This window comes from Mucor mucedo (genome assembly GCF_025094135.1).
Source record: "Mucor mucedo strain NRRL 3635 chromosome Unknown EV154scaffold_25, whole genome shotgun sequence".
Taxonomy (NCBI): domain Eukaryota; kingdom Fungi; phylum Mucoromycota; class Mucoromycetes; order Mucorales; family Mucoraceae; genus Mucor; species Mucor mucedo.
The window spans coordinates 251509-272321 of NW_026252309.1; the positions used below are offsets into that span (position 1 = coordinate 251509).

Sequence of the window (20813 nt, forward strand, 5' to 3'; positions counted from 1 at the left end):
TCAAAACGTTTTTCAATGGTATCATGAATAAAGAGAGTGTCTAAAAATGTACGCAGTGTAAATCAATTATTACATTGGAATCTGAATATGTTACTTGAAAGCTTCTTTGTTTCGTACTACCGTCTCATGAGAAGAGTTATTAAACGTAAATGAAGTCGTCATTTCTAATTAGTATTAAAACTCTCGTGGGATATTATTCGAAGTAACCTCGTAGATGACTATCAGAGCTTTCACATAGATTTATTGTTACTTTATTTATAGTAAAAAATTTGTAAGGGTGATATATAAATATTAAAAATATTTAACATAAATCGATTTTAATTGTCATAATCTGGAATGGTTTAAGAGTAATTGGAAATCCGCTCTCTGACTGAGGCTTGAGTTCATTTTTTGAGTCATCTTCCAAGATATTAGATATTTGAATTCTCTTTATCTTTAAATTGCTAATACGGGTGGAAACAATTATTAGTGCCAGTAAGCAATCTTTATCGTTATTCTTATTTACCTGTGTAATATAGCCGAGCTCGTGCCTCCATAAGCTTCGTATAGACGCAAAATAACTTGTTTTCCTTTGCCCGCATCATCTTCAGCAAGCTTGACAGTATCAATAATAATTTGATTAGGTGGATCCATCCTGAAGAGCGAATGAATAACATGCCCACTTTGAATATCACTGCCCTTGGCATGGCTATACCAAATTTTAAGATATTAGTCATGATGCTTATGATAAATTGCAACGCTTTACCGAATAGAAAGCGGAGTATTAAATTCCAAAGCAGCTTGCATGACATTGGAAGAGCTGAAACTGCCTCGGTGTGGATATATAGCATATTTAAACTTGTGTTGACCTGATAAAAAAACTAAGCTCAAGTTCATTCTTTTCTTTTTCAACACTTACCCATGTCGGCATTTTCATCCGGTCCCTTTGGTGCACGAAGCAATGAAAGACGCTGTGTTCTTCCATGTGTTGCATAACCGTATTTACAATCATTCATTAAAGCAATACCATAATTGGATTCTGAAATATCTGCAAATTTATGTCCACATACCTATTCCCAAAAAATAAATAAAAATGAAGACAATAACAACCGGCATTACATATATGTAACATACTTCAAACTTTGCGGAATCAATAGTTGTGTTGTAATGATTGGGTCTTCTAACTACTCCGTATTGAATATCGTATGTAGCCTAACAAAACTGTGAGAATAGATCTTTTGATTATTAGATAATAAAATTACAAAATCTGTAACAATATCCCACGTAAATTCCACTTTCTATGATTGTGCACTATGTAAATATCAAGACCAACATAATTCACTAAAAGCTCTTACCAAAAATTGATGGCTTTCATGCCAATCCACAAAGTTATCAAACTCAATCCTTTCACCAATACATGTGAGACTAATAACTTGCTCAATTGAACTGACATCTGAAATCTTGTGTTGGAAACGAAGTTCTGCTTTCAATGGACCTTCTGAAATAATCTTTTTTTTTTTTTCGGTATTTATTAGCATCGTCGATAAAAAAAAATATTAATATACCTTCAAGGTCTTTTGTCCTTCCAGATTGACATATTTTTGCAGGTGGTAGATTTCAACTATATTTGAATTGTTTAGTCGGCCATGTTTTTTATCTAGTTTTGTCTTTACCATCCCAAGCGTCCCAGTATGTAGGCTAAAAAAAAATTATTGATTAAAAACTTAAAATGTTGCTTTAAAAAAAATCTTACCACATCCTCATAAAGCTGGAGGATATTTCCAAGCGAATTTTTAGGAACAAGATTTCCTCTACCCAAATTTAGCATTAGTAAACCTTATCGTATACGTGTCAAAGCATTCTAGTTTACCTGTCAGATTTCTTATCAAGCAATTCAATGAGCTGTCCATCACTATTGAAAGTTGCCTTCAAGTTTATGTTTTCCAGGACAAAATGTCCAGATTTTGTAGAATACGCTAAAGAAAGAGTCAACTGTTGTCTTCTTTTTTTTGCATCCATTCAATTACCTTTTGCTGCCTTCTCATTTAAAACAGATTTAAAGTCATTTGTGTTTTCGACAAATCCGGATGCACCAAGACCAGGGATATTTTCAACTACGAAAAAAAAAAAAAAATTGGTTAATGTATTATTACCACCATCATTTTAAATGTTTACCTAGAAGATATTCATAATCGCCATCCCATTGTTGATTCGTCCATTTTGTTCCTTTTTCTGGGGAAATTATAACATCAGATCGAACCCAAGGAAGTGTATTGAACACAATAACACCCTGATCTTCATCATGGCCATTGTCTTTAGGTCTGTCAGTAATAAGCAATGACTGGGCTTTATGACGAAGTGTCAACGACTCAGAGATAACCTCACGATGAAACTATGTATTTATACTTTAGTGCCTGACACGTACTGTAATTCTAAAATGATATACCTTATGCACATCAACATAGGCTAAATTTATAGCAGATCCAGGCAAGCAATCGTGAAATTGATTAAGACAAAGAAGTTTCCAGAGTCGAGTAAGCTCTTCGAAAGGATAGCTGTATTTGTATAAATGAGTCAGCCCAGTTCTGATAAACAGGGTCCCCGTATTTTTAACTACCTATATTTAGCATTGATATGATTTGAGTGAAGCTTTGCTGCTGTGGCCAATATCTCAGCATCTCGGATGATAATCTCCCCCTTTCTGTTACCGCGCTTAACAAGTGCTTGCGAGGTATACGTGCCTCGGTGAAATTCGAGATACTAATTAAATGATTAAAAGGTGATACACTATATCAAATTACTTTCTCTTACAAGCTCTCCTTTATATGCTTGTAAACGATCCGATTTCTTCTCAAGGTTTTCAAAAAACGCACTAGCACTCCCTGGTTTAACAGTAGGAAGCCCGTCCTATACATCGGAACTGGTTATATTATCGCGAGTGATATAGTCATATGAATATACATACTACTTCTTTCATTCTTTTCAATCTTTCCAGCATTTCGGGAGTAGGCCCACCGCCACCATCACCATGTCTATAAACACCGTTAGATTTTGTTACATCAGAATTGAAATATTAAGTACCCATAAACTAGCAAACTTGAATTTGAACTTTCGATATCACGATGATTTTTGGAGCTGAATAATTATCATTTAAATGAGTCAAAATTATACAGTTTTCCAAATAAAATACTCGGGGATCTTCTTTTCTTTACCATTTGTAGACTTCACCAGGAGTAACAGAAGCAGTATAACTACGAGCATAATATCATGTTTTAGTAAGTATGCAATCACAAAATGTTAAGTGATACAAACGTTTCTGCTGGGGTTAAATGAGCCAAAATACTCGTATCATCAATACCCGTCCACCAAAAAGTAGATAAGGGGAACTTGTTAATGTTGTTCCATGATAACTTTTGGGTAAAGAAATAATCGCATCCTGATTCACGGAGAACCTGAGGAAGTTGAGCAGAGTAACCTACATTTTTCGCTTTTAGTGTATTTGTGGAAAAAAAAAAGACATCGTTTATAATACCAAATGAATCAGGTAACCAGAATACACGAGTTCTTTTACCAAAGTGTTTTTCAAAAAATCGCTGACTAAAAAAGAAGGACAAAAATTATAAACAATCTGTAATATTACGTAATATGATTATAAGCTTACCCTAAAAGCATCTGTCTACAAAGGGACTCTCCAGACTATAGAAATCAATTTAATATAAATAGCCTTCTATCACTACCCCTTATTTTTAACTTACAGGCATATTGGTATCTATTTACATAATTATTTAATGGATTAAATTTAGGTGCATTACATATGATGTCAATGATAAAACTTACCATGCTCGACCCAACTCTAAAAAAGTGACGTGTTAGTAAACTCATGTCAAAAACCGTAAAATCAAAAACTCACTCCTCCAATAATCTCCCATTGACCGGTCTTCTCAATTTTCTTGATTTTATCAAAAAGCGGCGGGTAAAGGTCTTTCAACCATTCGTACTGCTGTACTTGAGAGCCTGTAAATATGTAATCTGGGTATCTTTCGATCAGATTCAACTGGCTAGACCAAGACCTTGCAATTTTGCGCTTTGTCTCATCATACGGCCAAAGCCAGGCTGTATCAATATGACAGTTACCAACTGCAGTAATTTGGTGTTGGCCAGACCCTGAAGTGGCGCTTAGAAAAGTTTGCGTTATTTGAATGCATTTTTGAATTGATTTCTTGTCGTCGCCGATATAATTATTGATAACCTCATTTGCTGTCCATAATGCTTGTCTAGCACGGGAAGAGTCCTGATCAGTATCAAAAGCAATGCCGCGAATAATACTATAATCTGATGAATAAAAACATAAATGTGATTATGGGGTTTACATACGTCAAATCATGATACAAGCTTTGTGTATCTTTGTTGGCCACGACAAGATCAGCTTTGGAGAGTTCAAAGTATCTATTGGGGTCAGCTACCATGGCATCGTTAGCCCCAACACCGAACATGCCGTTACATGCTGCTTCAATGTAAAAAGTGTATTTGTCTCCAGTACTGGCCTTTTTGGTGACAATGTAATCATGTCGGGATTGGTCCGCTTTTAATAAATGTAAGACAGAGTGCATAAAAAAGGATAGATATACTTACATCCACCTGTAAGACCTTGAAGAGGTATACCATCTGTACTCCAGACCATTCCTTCACATCCCATATCCCATTGAATAACTACCTGTTCTCCATTCAGTTCTTCTGGAATAGTAATGTTTAGTAGAAACCAATGTGTAGACCAGCTGGGACCAAATTTCTTTTGACCCAACTTGAAATCTTCAAATTTTTGTGCAACAGCCTCCTATTTTTCATGCATTTAAATAAGTTCTAGTAACATAAAATATTTATATAGTTACTTTAAAAGTGAGGCGCTATGATTCAAAAAATAAATAAATTATTAAATGTTTTATTTGATCACTCGTTTTTTTTTGTTTACCTTGAGATCAGGTACACTGTAAACTTTCAGGTCCACATGGGGGGATCCGCTTTGACGCTTTATCCATAAATTACGGTGTATTCCCATCCCATGAAATTGTCCTCCGTCCGCTAGAAAGTTATTGATGCGAGAATGCGTGATGTTTTTAGGTACACGCGGCGCATTATCCTTGGGTGGATTGAATGAAATGTCAGCGTGATGACTGTGACAATGTCCATGAATAGTCATACTACAAAGTAAGCGCTTTCTTCTTTTTAAAAAATGAAAAGAGTAAAGAAGAAGGAACTAGATATCGTTGTTAATTTTTTTAATATACGCGATATTATGCATCACCTGATTCACGAGAGACTCTCACACATATAATGTGACCATAACATTAATTGTTTACTATTTTTTATTTCGTTTAACTTTCGATAATGAGTAATTTCACATTAAGCAAGACCTGGCAAATCTTAGGTCCCTTTCCAATTGGTACTCGAGAACAAGATTTCGGAGCAGACCCATTAGAATGTTATGGTACCTTAAGACACATTTACTCTTTTCATTTCTTTTAAGCATTTTTGTTTCAGGTGGCTTCTCGAAATTAAGGTACTCCGCAGGCGCAAAGTATCCTTCCGAATTGGTCGACGGAGGATTTGTTGGTTGGAGTATGCTTAGTTCTATCAACCATACAGTCGGGCCTATTGATTTCCGAAACGCTAGGTAAAAATGAAAAAAAGGAGAAAAGGAGTTTGATAACTGACATTTTTATGCCTTAGATGGAAGGACAACGGAGTGCCTTTTGGATGGTCTATAGAACAGTATCAAGCATGGGCAAGAGGTATTTTGGTTGTTCACCAGCCCACCAAAGTATTTATGCAAATAAGCGGTGTTTCGGAATACTACATCAACGGCGAAAAGAGATATCACGGTGATTGTTACAATTACAACACAACGACTCATATTGTTCATTTCGAAAAGGGAAAATATGTGATAGATGTACGTATGGTTCACGATATAAGAATATTTGGGGGAGGAACGACACCACCGCAATGCCAATTTCAAGTATTGATCGAGCCGACAAAAAAGGAGGATTTGATGGTATACCCTGAAGATTGTGCAGTCATCACACCGTCGCAAACGAAAAAAGATGCAGACCCTATGTGCGAGATATTAATGCCCGATTACTTAAAAGATATCGGTTTTGCAGGGTCATTTGGTAGTGTGTCAATTCAAAATATAGGTGATGATTCGATCGTTGTAAAGTCTATTACTTTATGTGTAGTCGACAGCCGAAGTTTAGAAGGGAACAAAAAGGGGTTATTTGTGGAGTACAAGACTGATCTATTGGTTAAGAATATATCTATCATACCCGGTCAAATTAGACCTATTGGATTTCAATTCCAAAAGGAATGGGGGTCACTGCCTGCAGTGGAGATATTGAAATACTGGGTACGCATTAGTCTTGTGGTGGATGATAGGGACGAAATGACGGAACAAAACGAATTTGTAATTCGTGCATCATGCTCAAAGATTACACACGTAGACTGGATAAAGTCTGTGTTCAAATTCACCTTTTTGGATTACGACAATACAGTTCAATATGGTATACATCTGTAAATTTTGAAATTTTATCATTTTATTGACTAAACAAGTTTTTATTAATTAGCTATGGCAAAAAGGCCAGATATATTAACTTCGAATCCTAAAAAACCTATTATTATTGCTTTGCATGGAGCCGGTGTAGAAGCGGATTCCAGTTTTTGGACTAAATCCATTCCCACACAACCGTCGTCATGGGTAATTATACTTTTAAATTAGAGTCTAACTCCTTATTAAACCAGATCATTTTTTATTTGGCGTATTTCAGATTTTATTTCCAACAGGTAGAACGCCATGGTAAGAAAATGCAACGAATATTCTTCAAAAAAAAAAAAAAATATTGCATAACCAACTTCATACACGTATATACATTATTAGGGGATATGATTGGCATGGACCTAGTACACGGAATGTATTCAAATCCCTTGAAGGTCTTAAGGCAATACAGGATTTACTCCCACCTCATTTTGAGTGCATCGATTCCGCCGGCGAAGATTGGGTCAACGGTATGAATTTATATTACTAAAGTGAGATTTTTTTTTATAAATATACTATTGATTAGTATCGGCACCCGATGAGACATCCAAGACATTGAAAGCTCGAGATGATAAAGAATGGGTGATTGGAAATATGGACAGATTAATTCTGATGGGTAAAATGTGGTGCAGCCACTGGTATAATTTTAAAAGTGGAACTAACACCCTTTTTTTTAAAGGTCACAGCAACGGCGGACAAGGAGTTTGGCATTTGGCTGTGCATTTCCCGGACAAGATTATTGCAGGTTAGAAACTGTCATTGGTTATGTTTTGGACTGTTCCATCTCTTGATATACTCAAATAGGATTTTTTTAATCTACATAGTTGTTCCAGCTGCAGGATACCTTAAAATCCAAGACTACGTTTCGTTTGCTAATTGGGTTGGAAACTCTTTTAGTGATCCATCCTTAAGGGCTGTAAGTATAAATCGACTCAAATGTGATAATTTTGTTAACTGGCCCACTAGGTTTTGGAATCTGCCATCACCGAATATAATAACGACCTGCATCTATCAAATATGGTATAATGAGTTTTTTTTTTATTTTGCAGCTCACACACTAAAAATAATTCAATTTTAGATTGATATAGCAGTTTTGCCACGAGTAGGCACTGAAGATGATAACGTGCCTCCGTTACACACCAGAAAATACGTGCGGATTTTGAATGGATTAATGAAAAATTCTACCGCCATTAAGTAAGAAACACATATACCAATAGGAGTAAAAGAAACTTATCTTGGTATTCCATCATTAGAACTTCTGAAGCTATTGGGCAAGGACATTGGTGGGATTCTGTATTCACAGACAAGATTGTGCAAGACTTTTTGATTAAGCAACATGAAAAACCGAGCCCACGCGAATTCTGTATCACCTCAACAAATCCAGCCGGAATTGGAAGTGTCAATGGAATCCACCTTGAACAAATAACGGTCCCATACAGGTATATTCATAAATGGATAGATAGCACGTTTTTTTTGTTGATTTATTATTTTAGATTAGCTAAAATTAAAGGGGTTGAATCAAACGAAAATATATTGTCAATCAAGACTACAAACGTGTCATCTTTTAGGCTCACAAGACATTTTAAAGGATATCAGAAACTCGTGATTGATGGCGATCGTTTCTCTCATTTAGAGAAAATTCATACTGAAAAAGGCAACGTTGTGTTTTCAATGGATAAAAAGAGTAAACGCTGGAAGGTATTAAGCATATTATGACAAAAAACCGTAAACTCTCATTTAACCGTTTTATTTGTAGCTGGAACAAGTCAAATCAACAGAGCGCAACGCAGCTAATTATGGGCCAATTCATCGAATGTATGAATCAAAGAGTGCATTGACAATTGTTATACCCGAAAAAGGGGACCATTATCAGCATGTCGCATTGCAGATAGCACACGATTGGTATCTCTACGGACGCGGTGATTCACGTATAGTGTATGATGGGGATATTGCAGCCTATGATAAGTGCAGCAGCGGAGGCTACAGAGTCTACTTGGGTCTACCTTCTGAAAATAAACTTATTGATCAGATCATATCGGATAAACCATGTGGTATTGAATTTGAAAAATCAGCTTTGACTGGTATTAAAGTAGGAGATAAACTTTATAACGACCCTGGAACAGGTAACATGTAAACGAAATTTAATTCCCTGAAAACTGAACACATAAAAGGTATATTATTTATGCAACCATGCAACCAACATGGCGAAATGGCAATCATAATATCTGGTGTGGATCTAATTGGATTTGATTCAGCATGGCGTTTGTTACCAAAACGGACCGGAATGATGGTGCCAGAGTGGAGTATGGATATCTTATTATATATTTTTTATATGATTTATATTTTATTTATTATTATATATTTTTAGTTGTCACGAGCAGTGAAATGAAATCGATAGGATTAGGAGGTGTACTAGGCGCAGGGTATGCTACATGTCTAATATCATATAAACGCGTAATTAATACAACCTTAATAGATACTTTGATAATGAATGGAAGCCTTTTGGGTTTATATGATCTAGACTTTAAACAACAGACATGTGTAGATTAGATCCTTTTTAAGAAGAAACCCTAAAATAGGAGAATACCTGTGTTACAATCACTTTTTACTAACGATGATCTTTTTTTCCATGCATAGCATTTGACAATAAAAAAGCACACCTGTTTTTTTTGATGCTGTGTGACTATTTTAATAGAAACCTTGGGGGGTACAAGAACACACAACCTTTTTTAATTCCTTTTGTTTGACTCTATTTTTTTTTTCTTTTTCCTTTTCTTTTCTTTCCTTATATCCTTACTTATTCTACCATGTCAAATCAGCAGAAGGCAGCAGAACCGATATCAATATTAAAGCAGACTTCTGTAAATATTTTCTGAATAAAAAGAGGTCGTTGTAAAAAAGACTAACCCTTTTTTTTTATTGCGTATAAAGTCAAACCAACCTAGCTTGTCAGCCAGACTTGTTTTGAGCGACGAAGAAGATGAAGATGCCAACAAGTACATTTCAGATGGTGACAATGACGACGATGACCACATTACTGAGCCCATGTCGGCTGAAGCATTAGAGTTACTCCAAACGGAAAAAGTCTTGAAAGCTGGATACTTACTGAAAAAGGGTGAAAAAAGAAGAGTAAGGTTTTTATTTTTACATGTGGTTATTTTAAAAACTGACCCTTTTTTTTTTCTTTTATAGACTTGGAAAAAACGTTGGTTTGTTTTGAGAACAACAAAATTAGCCATGTACAAAGACAAGAAGGTAAAAATAGCTAAATGAAAGGCCACAATGAAAACTGACTTTTTTTAAAAATCATAGGAATACAAACTATTGAGAATTATTGATCTACATGAAATTCATAAAGTTGTCCGAGTGACATCAAAAAACAAGTATAAATACGTATTTGCATTTGTCACTGCCAAAAGAATGTATTATGTTCAAGCAAATGATCAAGCAGATATGGATGACTGGTTTAATTTAATCACCCAAGCAAAGCAAGAGCAGCGTTTATACGATGCGGATGATGATACTAGCTCTATTAACCACGATCAGGAGTTCGCCAAGGATGTGGTTACATCGTACAAATCGAATCATATTATACAAAACCAGCGACGTCAGTCTAGCGGTGGTGGAACATATGATTTTGTCTCCCCTCCTGATTTCCATCCTACAAAACCTGTGGATATCCCAAAAAAGTCTTCTTCAACTCCTCTCAGTGAATACGCTATTGGTCACACCTATCCATTGTCTCCCTCTTCAGATCATACCAATCAAATGAGCGTCATTGATGGGATTGCAAGCTCGGAAGATGACGAGGAATATGGCGTCGATAAAGCAAATATACAATCCGAAGAAAGTAGAAATAGAGTCCTGATCGAAGGCTATCTGCTAAAGTTAGGCCGCAATAAAGGCTGGAGAAAGCGTTGGTTTGTGTTACGAACTGATACACTAGCTTATTATGAAGATGATAAAGAGTATTCGCCCCACAGAATTATTCCTTTACACCATATCATTGATTCACTAGAGATTGATCCAGTCAGTAAAAGTAAACAAAATTGCTTCAAAATCATTATTCCAAAGAGAAGTTATGTACTGTGTGCATCCACAGAAAATGACATGGACTCTTGGTTGAACGCTCTGGTTGTGGCTATCAGAAGAGCTAAAAGGGATGCAGACGACACATCAAAGCCTTCAACCCCATCTACACCTCAGCCTCAGTATCAGCAACCTGGACGTCAGTTATCATTAATACCAGAGGGTTGTACTAACACACATGGTGCAAAGAAACTCCCATCCTCACATTCTTCGGCAGACTCTTTTGAAAATATTAGTCATATATCTGGTGTAAGTGGCGCTGGCGGTGTGGGTGGTGCTGGCGGTGCCTTGGGTGGCACTCCATCATCCGCTGGTTTAGTTCAGCTGCACTCAAGAGCATCAGAAAGACTTGGGCGTGCCAAGTAAATCCACATAAAACACGCTTTATTTATTTTAACACTTTCATATACGTATATACCTCATAAATAGTTCCTTTTTTTTTCTTAAAAAAAAAGTAGTAATAACATATTAATAATAAAACTAATATCATAATAACTGTAAACATCCAATTATAGTAAATATTGCACTGCTGTTATTTTTTTCGTACCACAGTGTTACCACAAATGTATTTTTTGGATCACGTGATGCTCTACATAAGTCTTTACGTCGATTGACATGCCATATCGTTTAAACTTCATAGGATGATCAATTTTGTTTTCCATAAAATAGGTGTTTCAGTAGAAGCGTGTAATGATAGTGAAGCAGGTATAAACTACTTGCTGGGGTTTTCGTAAACATTTCTATTTTAAGTAAAGGCCCAAACACAATGGCTGATTAAAATATACGGCGGTGACGAAACAAAAAGGCTCGCTCAAGTCAATTTTGGGCTTCTCTGTCGTTCTAGTAGGTTGATCTATAAGTACACATTCAATAGTTTTTGAAAAGGCAAACATGTGATGCGTCTTCCTATTTTCTGCCTATATGATAATTGGATCCAAATCTGCCTAGTCGGCAAGCTTAAAGCAAATCTTTTGCTCTCTTTTTGAGAGAGAGAGAAGACATTCATGGCTATAAGTAGTGCAGCATCTTTTTCGAATTGTAAGGTGGAAGACAATAAAGGTGAACTGTTCGCTTGTAAATCAATTATTTCAATGTCATGTACAAGGTGATCTTGCAAGCTGATTGAGAGAAATTCCTCGTTGGTATCTTCTGGTTCAGAAAGCCTTTGTCTTTCTTGGGCATTGTTTGTCGATTCGCGGTGTGTTCCAAAGTGACTATTCAATGTCCTAAACGTTTTTAGCCCTTTTCCGCATTTTGGATATTATAAGTTGTTGTTATTCCTCTTGACTGTAATCAATCAATTCTAGAAATATGAATGCCAAATCTTTGTCTTCTTACTTTGAACAAGTGTTATCTTACCGTCATCAAAAGCCACCTGGATAGAGTCAACATGTGTGTCATATTGTAGTTTCTTCGGATTGGTAATTGTAAAACAATAAAATAACTTCAATTACTAATCAATAAACGTTATCTTTATTCTCCTCTAAGAATTTAATCACATAAGTCAAGGCAGACCTTCTGGCTCGGTATTTAAGCATTGTCCTCAAGCTTATTTTATTTTTTTGTGACAAAAACCGCATTTTTTACAAAAAAGCCGCCCTCAGGCGCTGTAACGACTGCAAGTGATAAATAAGCCAAAACCAAGATGTCTGCAAATCCATTTTTAGTTCCAGGATCCCAAACAGGATTTTTTATTTGTTTATGTAGAGTGAAATACAGGACACTTTGGCATGAATTTTTCAGGACCCAGTTCCTCCACACGATATCCATCTGCGTAAATCGGACCATTATAAACATGATAATGTGGAACATATTTTCCTTCCTTGTTAGGATAGAATGGTGTTCTTAGATCATAGACATCTCTAGGAAGACATAAATGTCTCACAAATAAGACACGTAAAAATATCATGCCATTGAAAACAGACCTAATTATTTTTGACGCAGTATCAATACCAAATGCTCTGCACTCACTATCTTCAAGTAAACAAGGTAGCATTTTATACAGGACCGGAAGCATAAATCGGGGTAGCTTTGTTCCCAAGTGTTTGATAGTTGGATCAGCGCATGTCCAATTAGCAGGATGGTATTTCACTGAGCTATGCTCATAAGCCTGTTTTTTACGCTACGGTGAGCTACATGAAAGTATGAGTAATTTTGAGACACTTACTTTTTGTATTTCAGTCCACTCATCTAGTGTGTCTGGTATATTTTTGATATGCATTTTAGTTCCAATTTCATGCCATACCTTGAAAATGGCCTTAAAAAAACCCAGTTAGTGCGCTTCTTGTTTGTTTCACATTTTCATTCTACTAACATTAATTTCTCGTATATCTAACTTCCGCCATTCCCAGTTATTGAGCCAACGGATAGGTTCATTGACAAACAAAGTTAGAGTGTAGAGGTAATCCTCATTGGAGATGGGATATTTTCCATGAAGTTCGTTTAGGCGATTAATAGAGGCTTCACGCCGTTGATACTGCTTATTAATATCTTTCTCGGAAATATTGGGATTGCAGCGTATTTCATTTTGAATGCGCGGGTACGCGTCAATAATTTCTGATAATATAAGCTCCGTATCTTCCGCTCGACGCGGGCACCGATCCATAAATTCTCTTGTTGACACGAGTAATTTACTGACAGAAGGTGTGGCAAATGGCTTGAACAATGCAAATTCTAGTGAAGATCTTGCAAATACTATTGAAAGCATTTAGCATATTTTATATTGACTACGATACGATTATTTAACTTACGCGGAAATTCTTTGCGAAAGATGTCGCTATATATTTCCATAGCAATATCGTGGTTTTGTAAGACCGCGTCCGGATCAGGATACTTTTTTATCATTTTATTCAAATGCTTATATCTGTAATATCGGACATAGCCAAGATATCCTAACACCAATATCAAAAGACTTGTCACGATTAAGTCAGTCATCAGAAAACTCGTGAAGAAAAGAAACATAAGAGAGGGGGGAAAGCAAGAAGAAAAAAATGACTTTCATATTATTGACAAGATTACTCCTTTAAAAAAAAAGGATCATAAGTTCACCCCCTTGAACTTTAAATTCAACTTTTTCGTGCAGATGCAACTTGTTTATCAACTTGTTTCTGTTTTCCTTTATATGTGACAACGAAGATACAATAATAAACATACTATTCGTCATATTACTATCCTCAGCAGCTGGAAGTATAAAGACCATTGTCAATTATTTGATATAGATGAAGACAAGGAGGATTAGCGGTAAATAACAACTCTCTTTGAATTGTATTTGTGTGGCTTAATATCTTCGTTACCAAACAAAAACTAATAAGTTTAGTCTTGTTTGTCTTACCATCGCGGTATCTATTATATAACGGGCTGCAAGAATAGCCTTATCAATAGTAAAACCTCGCTGTCCTTGCTCTTGTTACTGTCACTTAACGAAACATTGAAAGCATCATCGATAACACATGTGCACTAGGCATACAATACAGTAGAGCTTAGGATAGAGAAAAGTTGATTATCGATTTAACATCGATCCTCCCTTGCTTCTAAAAGACAATCTCGGAGATGGGTATAATGAGCAAGAATATGATTTTAGCGGGTATCATTTCACTTTTAAAGCTGCAAGACCCAACAGAATTTTGTACAATATAAAACAAATTTCTGAAACTATATGTCGCTACATATCATGAGCAACGGCAAGAGAGACTGTGCATGACGATTACTGTGTAGTATTTTTATCATTGTCTGTTGTACTCGATCAATTGACTATTTGTTCCTTTGCGGCGTTTGGAGAATAACGCAGACACACCTTTGATCATATTAAGCAATTAAGCTTTGTATTAGAAAAGTAAAGCTTATATTACGATAGAAGATGCAACAATGTCACAGTAGATTTAATATATAGAATTATTTAAACAGCCATGTCAGAAATTCCACATTCCCAGGGCCCGTACCAACCAATTTAGGCCGAATAAGCGCAGCAGTTTTCCCTAGTAGGTAAAACGAGTTGCTGTTTGTATCACAACGTAAAGAAATAAAATAAAAGGTGGCAATCTTACATAAAAGCAAAATTAAATACCTAAATTCACGCACTTACACCGCACAATGCTTTTTTATTTGAAATTATTATAAAGAAATACACAAAATGTTGCCTGTCGTAAGCATGTGGTAATCTAATGCCAATGTATGGGGTAGCGGTAAAAAGTCGTTGGTTTTTTTGTTACCGTGTTGCCTGTTCAGGCTACAGGCTAATCAAGAAATAAAGTGATATCCCACCTAGATATAGCGTCACTCAAACCCAAATTTCTGTATAACTTCAACTATTGATTCCCATTCTATTAACTCTGAGAATCTTTAGATTATTAAACGGAAAGCTTATAGAGCTTATTGGTTACCTAAGTTCTAAGACCACTTTTTACGGAATATGCTCAGCACATATGGGGAGGTTTTATTAACTTAAATCACCTACTTATGTAGTTTCATATATCTAGATTTGCAATTCGCTAGAGTAATATTTGAGTCAAACTATGACTAAAAAAATCCCTCTAAACTTTAACCACAACCCTGGTTTGCTTCAAACAACGCTTTAAAACCACCAATTTGATGCGGATACTCGTCATAAATGCCAGTGTGTATCCCACATATATGCAAGTGCTGATAATGTATATTAGATACATGTACATGAAAAACCGACGATCATTACATTCAGGTAATGCTTGCAGTGACAGTGCCTATATATTTATTTACAAGTGTAAAATTAAAGTTTTTGTATTACGGACCCTTGTATCAAGTATTATACCGTAAGTATTACATAAAAAGTAGTAGCTGTATAAAGCATATCACGTCTTTTTTTTTGCTGACGAATATAAGCTGGTTACGTTGATTAAAAGTCCCGTCTCCCGCCGTGGGAAAAAAACACTTTTCCCTTGTCAATGGTTAAGTTACCCATATAGCTTTATAGCTTAAACAACGCAAAGGAAACTAAAAAAAAAAAAAAATAGAAATAAGAACCAAGCCGGTTTGAAAATTAAATAAAGGCGATAAAACGAAATATGGTTCAAAATAAGTGAATTTTAATTTAACAAGGCAAAGCAAGACTAACTTGATAGATATACGATTTGACGTTTTACCCTTTTTGCTACTGGGGTAAAGACGACTGAATCTTTAGGTATAATTATACCAGGTATGAAAAGGTGCCGATTGGGCGCAGGACAACGGAAAGATCTCATGGGAAAATAGATATAAAGTTCCCCGCATTGTCTGACGTAATAATTGTGCGACCTGAATCCATGGGCCAATATCATTTTTAGACGATAAAGAAAGAGAGAAAAACTTTATTGGGAAGATGTATATAGTATAGTGTACAGGAATTAAATAAAAAAGAAAGGGAAGGGGAGATGGTTAAGTATATGCAAAAAATTTAGAAATGTGGACGAGAAGAAAATTACTTCAGAGCGTTTAAATCTTCTCATTTGGTCTAGCAACTTCTTCTTTATGAGTTACAAAGGTTTGGCCGATGTGTTCCACATCGTTTTTCTTTTCGTTATCAGAATTATGATGCTCACGTTCAGAACCAATGGATCTTGCATCATCTTGAATAGCTTCAACAGCAAACAGCATTTCGATTTGCTCCAAAGAAAGACCCTTGGTCTCAGGGAACCAAAAGTAAACCATGGGAATAAAGAGAACGTTGAAACCAGCAAACAAAATATAGGTCCAGAAAGTGAGATACTGGAAAAGAACGGGAGCAATCATTGCAACCACAAAATTACCAAGCCAGTTAGCAGCTGTGGATAATGAGTTACCCTTTGCACGAAGACCAGTAGAGAAAATTTCAGCGGGGTAGAGCCAAGACATACTTAACCAACTTGCACCAAAGAAGAAGTTATAGAGCATGGTAAATGCCACAGCGGCACTTCCAGCAGCCTTGATGCCATCGGTATTAGCTTTTTGGCAGCCACCTACACATGCCAGTGTAACAACTTGCAAAACGAGACCCCAAAGCATAATTTTTCTTCTGCCAACTCTTTCTACCATAAATACAGGAATCATAGCACCAAACAAATAAATAATAGAATCAACACCAGCCATTAGCATGGCCATGTTAGGTTCCATACCAGCTTGTGACATAACATCCGTAAGATAATATGTTGTAACCTAAACATATAAGTAAGTACTAATGTATGAAAATTGATGTAAGAACTCACATTAATACCACCAAGTTGTTGAATAATTTGACTCAGCATACCAAGCAAAACTCTTTTACGATTATTGTATTTGCCTTTTGTAAATAAGTCTTTATATGACGAAATGTCTTCGCGACGCTCAAAGTCAACTGCTTCCTTAATCTCTTCATATTCAGACACGCAACGTGGATGATTGGTATCACCATCAGTCCAAAGTCTAGCTAAAACCACTTTCGCGTCTTCATCTCTTCCATGTGCTACGAGCCAACGAGGAGTTTCAGGTAAGATAAATGTACCAAAAACCAAGATAAGTGCAAAAATCAATTGGAAGGCTAAAGAGAATCTCCAAGCAAATTCACCGCCCACAAAATGAAGCCCATATTCTAACCAGTAAGCAATTCCAATACCAACAACAAGAATAGCACATTCAAAGCAAATATGAGCACCACGACTCTTGGGCGGGGAGATTTCGGATTGATAGATTGGGATTGTTGCCGTATTCATACCGTTTCCAACACCAGCAATCACACGAGCAATAATGGTCATGACAAGATTTTGAGTGGCCGTTTGGAGAACAGCACCGACAATGAGAATAATACAACCAATGCGGATGGTGTTTTTGCGACCAACCATGTCACTTAAGCGGCCTGTGATTAAAGCACCCACCATACAGCCGAGTTCATAAATAGCAACGGTAAAGCCAACCATGACAGAAGAAGGATAGCCCATCAACTGAAGAAAATGCTGGTTAGGGAGAATACCAGACATAACACCTTGGTCATAACCAAAGAGTAAAAATCCAACGGCAGCTAACGTGGTAGAAGCCCTAAAGAGAGATTTGCCTTTTAGTTGGATCATCAAATTATAAATATAACAAAAAATATATAAAAAAAAGTAAAGAACGTCAATTACCATTCAGATAAAGAGTATTTATACCTTTCAGTTCCTTGAAAAAATCCTACACCATTAACCAAATATTGAAAATGTGCGACATAAAAACATAAAAATGCGGGGAAGAAATTGTCCCGCATTTAACCAAATTTAAGTTCATCTTCATCGGACACAAGAAGAGAAAAAATGAGCAAATTTCATGTTTTTGTGCGCCCCCGGGTAATAAAAACAGATTGGTAAAACCCAATTAAACCAAGAGGTCACTCTGAATCATACTAGAGCGTGTCGATAAAGAAACAATTTCAGACTCTACGAGTAGCAGTACGGCAAGGAGTGGCGGTAGAGGCAGCTGTCGTACTTTAAAATTTAGGCAAAAAATAAAAATTTACGCAAAAGTGCTCGTATTTTCGGTAACCATCCTTTTTCTTCTTTTTAAGCGTACCTTACAGATTCTTTAAATTCATTGTTGTCATAGGATGCTAAAAATATTTGATTCTTGTCAGACTGAAACAACAAAAAGAGACTGTACTTCTAAGGTTGACGAGGCATCGAACTGATCGTAGATTATATATGAGTTGCCAGAAAATTAATGTCCATGAATTACACATTAAACAGACCGTTCCTTCACAATCGTTATAGACTATTTACCGTGTGGCAGGTAAAAATTATAATAATATAAAAATAATACGATTGAATAGACTGGAATTATATTTATAAGCACTTCCGCACTCTTGGTGATCCTTCTGACATACTTTTTATAAAAGAAAAGAAACCTATAATATGTTTGACTCAAAATGCCACGCTGTTACTATATCATGCCCTTCTAAGTCGTTACACGTTCTCCTTAGACTATATATTTGGTTATCAATGTTAAAATAAAATGGCACGCGAGTTCTGACGGTAGCAAGTTATCTTTTATTCTATTTCGTCGTGCAAAACACTGATAATTTAGGGTCCAGATTGAAGTCTCGCTTTATTATAAAGCCAGCATTTGAATCAGGCCAAGGAAGCACATCATCCCCTTGTTAAAATTAAAAAATTCTTCCCTTCAATCTAAATAACTAAATAACAAAATAACAAAGTAACAAATTAGAAGAAAAAATTAATAATTTAAACACAACAATGAGAAATAACAATGACAGGAATTATTCTAGCGTAAACCTGTTTAACAATGATGACACTCTTATATGAATGCATCTTCTTTTGTTTAAGCTATTTTTTTTACTTTCTTCAATACAAAAAAAAAAAAAAAAAAAAATGGGTTGCTGGGATTGGGTGCCGAACGAACTGCTTTTTTCGATATTAAATGACACTTCTCTCAAGTATCACCCCAAAAGCGAACAACATTGGGGTCGCGTAAATCGCCAATGGTACTATGTGTTTCAAGAAAGTAAATACAGACATCTTGAAATGAAAAAAGTGGATTCAAATGAAAGAATATTCAACAATATACTTTACTCGTCTTTCCAGCCTGGGCTTGTCGTGGATACATTGAGCATTGCAGAACTTGATAGACATGAAGAAATGAACAGATCTATAAGTCCACTCAAGGTGATAATGTTGAAATGCCCCAATGTAAGAGAGTTTTATTTAAAATCCATTGATGATTATTTTTGGGTTAAGCTTTTACATTTACTCGAAGAAAATCATGTATGGACAAAGTTGAAGCACCTGGAACCTCCGGTCAATTCAAGCATATACTACAAATACTATCGCTGTGCCTTATATTTTAAGGATACACTCGAGAAGCTTTCTCTTCGAGCTGATATGATGTATGTAGTAGATGATATGTTGAAGACATTTACGGCATTAAGGTGTTTAACGATTGATAAAAACATGTATGACGATGTTCAAAAATGTGATTTCATATTCAAGGCTTTGCCTACAATTAGAAGTCTTCGCATTGATTTTTCCGACTGTAATGTAGATATTTCCAAAACAAAAAGGGAGTCTAATGCCAATTTATTCAATCGTATACAAGAATTGGAATTGATTGGGTATACACCATTTCATGACAAAGACCTTATGCAACTAAAGGCTGAATTCCGGACAATCAAAAAATTAACAATATTACCTACGCCCGGCATTAAAACAATGATCGATTGGCCCTTAACTGAAAATATTGATAGTGTAATTGCATTCAAGTTCTTTATTAGATATATTCATCAGATACCGTCTGTAGAACTGCTGCTTAAAATAGAGAACCTTGGATGGGCGCTCAAAGAGTTTTTTGAGTATTACGATAATATATCTGGACAAGGGAAAGTTGATTCATCGCTCAAAGTTGTGTTTTCTGAAAATACGAGATTGTCAAATAGGATTCATATCAAAATCAACAAAAGGAACATAGTGATTACTGTTATGTTCAAAGAGATGATAGATGACGATACATCTGGTCTCTGGAATCAAACCAGTCAAAATGTCGATAAAGTGAAGCTTGAAATGCAGCACCAACTTTCGAATACAGAAACCCCTCTAAATACCATCCTTTCTAATTACAAAAACTTGCGTCAGTTGACTATCTATCGCGGAGTACTCATAAATTCTTTGTCTGTACCTGTGCTAAAGCAATCCGTTGAACATCTCGTTTTTCATGACACCCTTTGTCATCATGATTATTTTCTGGCCATGTCTAATGCTTTTCCGTATTTAAAAAGTATTCATTTTGAGGATTGTTATTTTCCATATGATAGCCCAAAACCCCATCTTGATGCCATCACTATGTTAGAAACAACCGTAGACACATTTGAATACACCTATAATCATTCAGACCATTGCCCAACGTATACTTTACTCTCGGTCTGCTCAGTAGACGAGCATTTTCAAAAGTTCTTTTTAGATGTAGGGACATCAAAGGCCATGATTGAAATTCCGCAAGAGATGTTTTTGAATATGGTGGAACATCCAGGTACTGTTAAAGATCCCATGGGGTGTCGTGAAACCGAGGTACTTTATATCAAATTAAAGTCAGTTAAGCAATTTGTATTCAATAAGAAAAATTCTCTTAGAAGCAAGAAATCTTTTGTTTGTAATGTAGCTTCTATAATATCACTCTCTATTAAATAAGCATACGATCAAAAATAAAAACTGTATAAATA

General features: G+C 35.8%; 7 protein-coding genes across 7 annotated transcripts; 3 read left to right on the top strand and 4 right to left on the bottom strand.

Moving 5' to 3' along the window:
- Positions 1-215: 215 nt before the first annotated feature.
- On the bottom strand, positions 216-5348 carry EV154DRAFT_502003 (glycosyl hydrolases family 38 N-terminal domain-containing protein). The gene is made up of 29 exons (XM_051600758.1): positions 4949-5348; positions 4869-4883; positions 4612-4813; positions 4354-4561; positions 3890-4304; positions 3817-3832; positions 3735-3748; positions 3641-3675; positions 3512-3576; positions 3292-3454; positions 3192-3230; positions 3061-3114; positions 2945-3011; positions 2791-2886; positions 2597-2739; positions 2426-2534; positions 2155-2371; positions 2007-2093; positions 1850-1955; positions 1733-1790; positions 1653-1677; positions 1545-1600; positions 1335-1487; positions 1242-1277; positions 1114-1191; positions 899-1049; positions 746-848; positions 506-688; positions 216-443 (listed from the first exon to the last, which is right to left on the bottom strand). Exons 1-29 carry the CDS (start codon positions 5174-5176, stop codon positions 302-304), a joined length of 3264 nt encoding a protein of 1087 aa, XP_051459843.1. The 5' UTR covers positions 5177-5348; the 3' UTR covers positions 216-301.
- A 16-nt stretch (positions 5349-5364) lies between these two features.
- EV154DRAFT_583353 (uncharacterized protein) lies at positions 5365-9253 on the top strand (the record flags this gene model as incomplete). The annotated part of the gene is made up of 17 exons (XM_051606705.1): positions 5365-5464; positions 5518-5650; positions 5707-6533; positions 6597-6727; positions 6798-6826; positions 6908-7035; positions 7092-7181; positions 7245-7310; positions 7390-7481; positions 7532-7585; positions 7644-7759; positions 7819-8004; positions 8059-8263; positions 8322-8688; positions 8737-8868; positions 8934-8988; positions 9042-9253. 17 exons carry the CDS (start codon positions 5365-5367, stop codon positions 9079-9081), a joined length of 2751 nt encoding a protein of 916 aa, XP_051459844.1. The 3' UTR covers positions 9082-9253.
- EV154DRAFT_152232 (uncharacterized protein) lies at positions 9096-11031 on the top strand. Its single transcript, XM_051594111.1, has 4 exons — positions 9096-9426; positions 9497-9694; positions 9758-9820; positions 9878-11031. Exons 1-4 carry the CDS (start codon positions 9373-9375, stop codon positions 11018-11020), a joined length of 1458 nt encoding a protein of 485 aa, XP_051459845.1. The 5' UTR covers positions 9096-9372; the 3' UTR covers positions 11021-11031.
- Positions 11032-12353: 1322 nt separating this feature from the next.
- Positions 12354-13498, bottom strand: EV154DRAFT_561424 (uncharacterized protein; the record flags this gene model as incomplete). Its single annotated transcript, XM_051605672.1, has 4 exons — positions 12354-12764; positions 12822-12911; positions 12969-13348; positions 13405-13498. 4 exons carry the CDS (start codon positions 13496-13498, stop codon positions 12354-12356), a joined length of 975 nt encoding a protein of 324 aa, XP_051459846.1.
- A 1685-nt stretch (positions 13499-15183) lies between these two features.
- Positions 15184-15867, bottom strand: EV154DRAFT_479435 (uncharacterized protein; the record flags this gene model as incomplete). Its single annotated transcript, XM_051598256.1, has 3 exons — positions 15184-15369; positions 15584-15619; positions 15769-15867. 3 exons carry the CDS (start codon positions 15865-15867, stop codon positions 15184-15186), a joined length of 321 nt encoding a protein of 106 aa, XP_051459847.1.
- A 135-nt stretch (positions 15868-16002) lies between these two features.
- EV154DRAFT_583367 (general substrate transporter) lies at positions 16003-17682 on the bottom strand (the record flags this gene model as incomplete). The annotated part of the gene is made up of 2 exons (XM_051606706.1): positions 16003-16795; positions 16846-17682. 2 exons carry the CDS (start codon positions 17680-17682, stop codon positions 16097-16099), a joined length of 1536 nt encoding a protein of 511 aa, XP_051459848.1. The 3' UTR covers positions 16003-16096.
- A 1290-nt stretch (positions 17683-18972) lies between these two features.
- Positions 18973-20781, top strand: EV154DRAFT_479437 (uncharacterized protein; the record flags this gene model as incomplete). Its single annotated transcript, XM_051598257.1, has 2 exons — positions 18973-19290; positions 19339-20781. The coding sequence occupies 2 exons, from the start codon at positions 18973-18975 to the stop codon at positions 20779-20781; spliced, it is 1761 nt and encodes a 586-aa protein (XP_051459849.1).
- Positions 20782-20813: the final 32 nt, after the last annotated feature.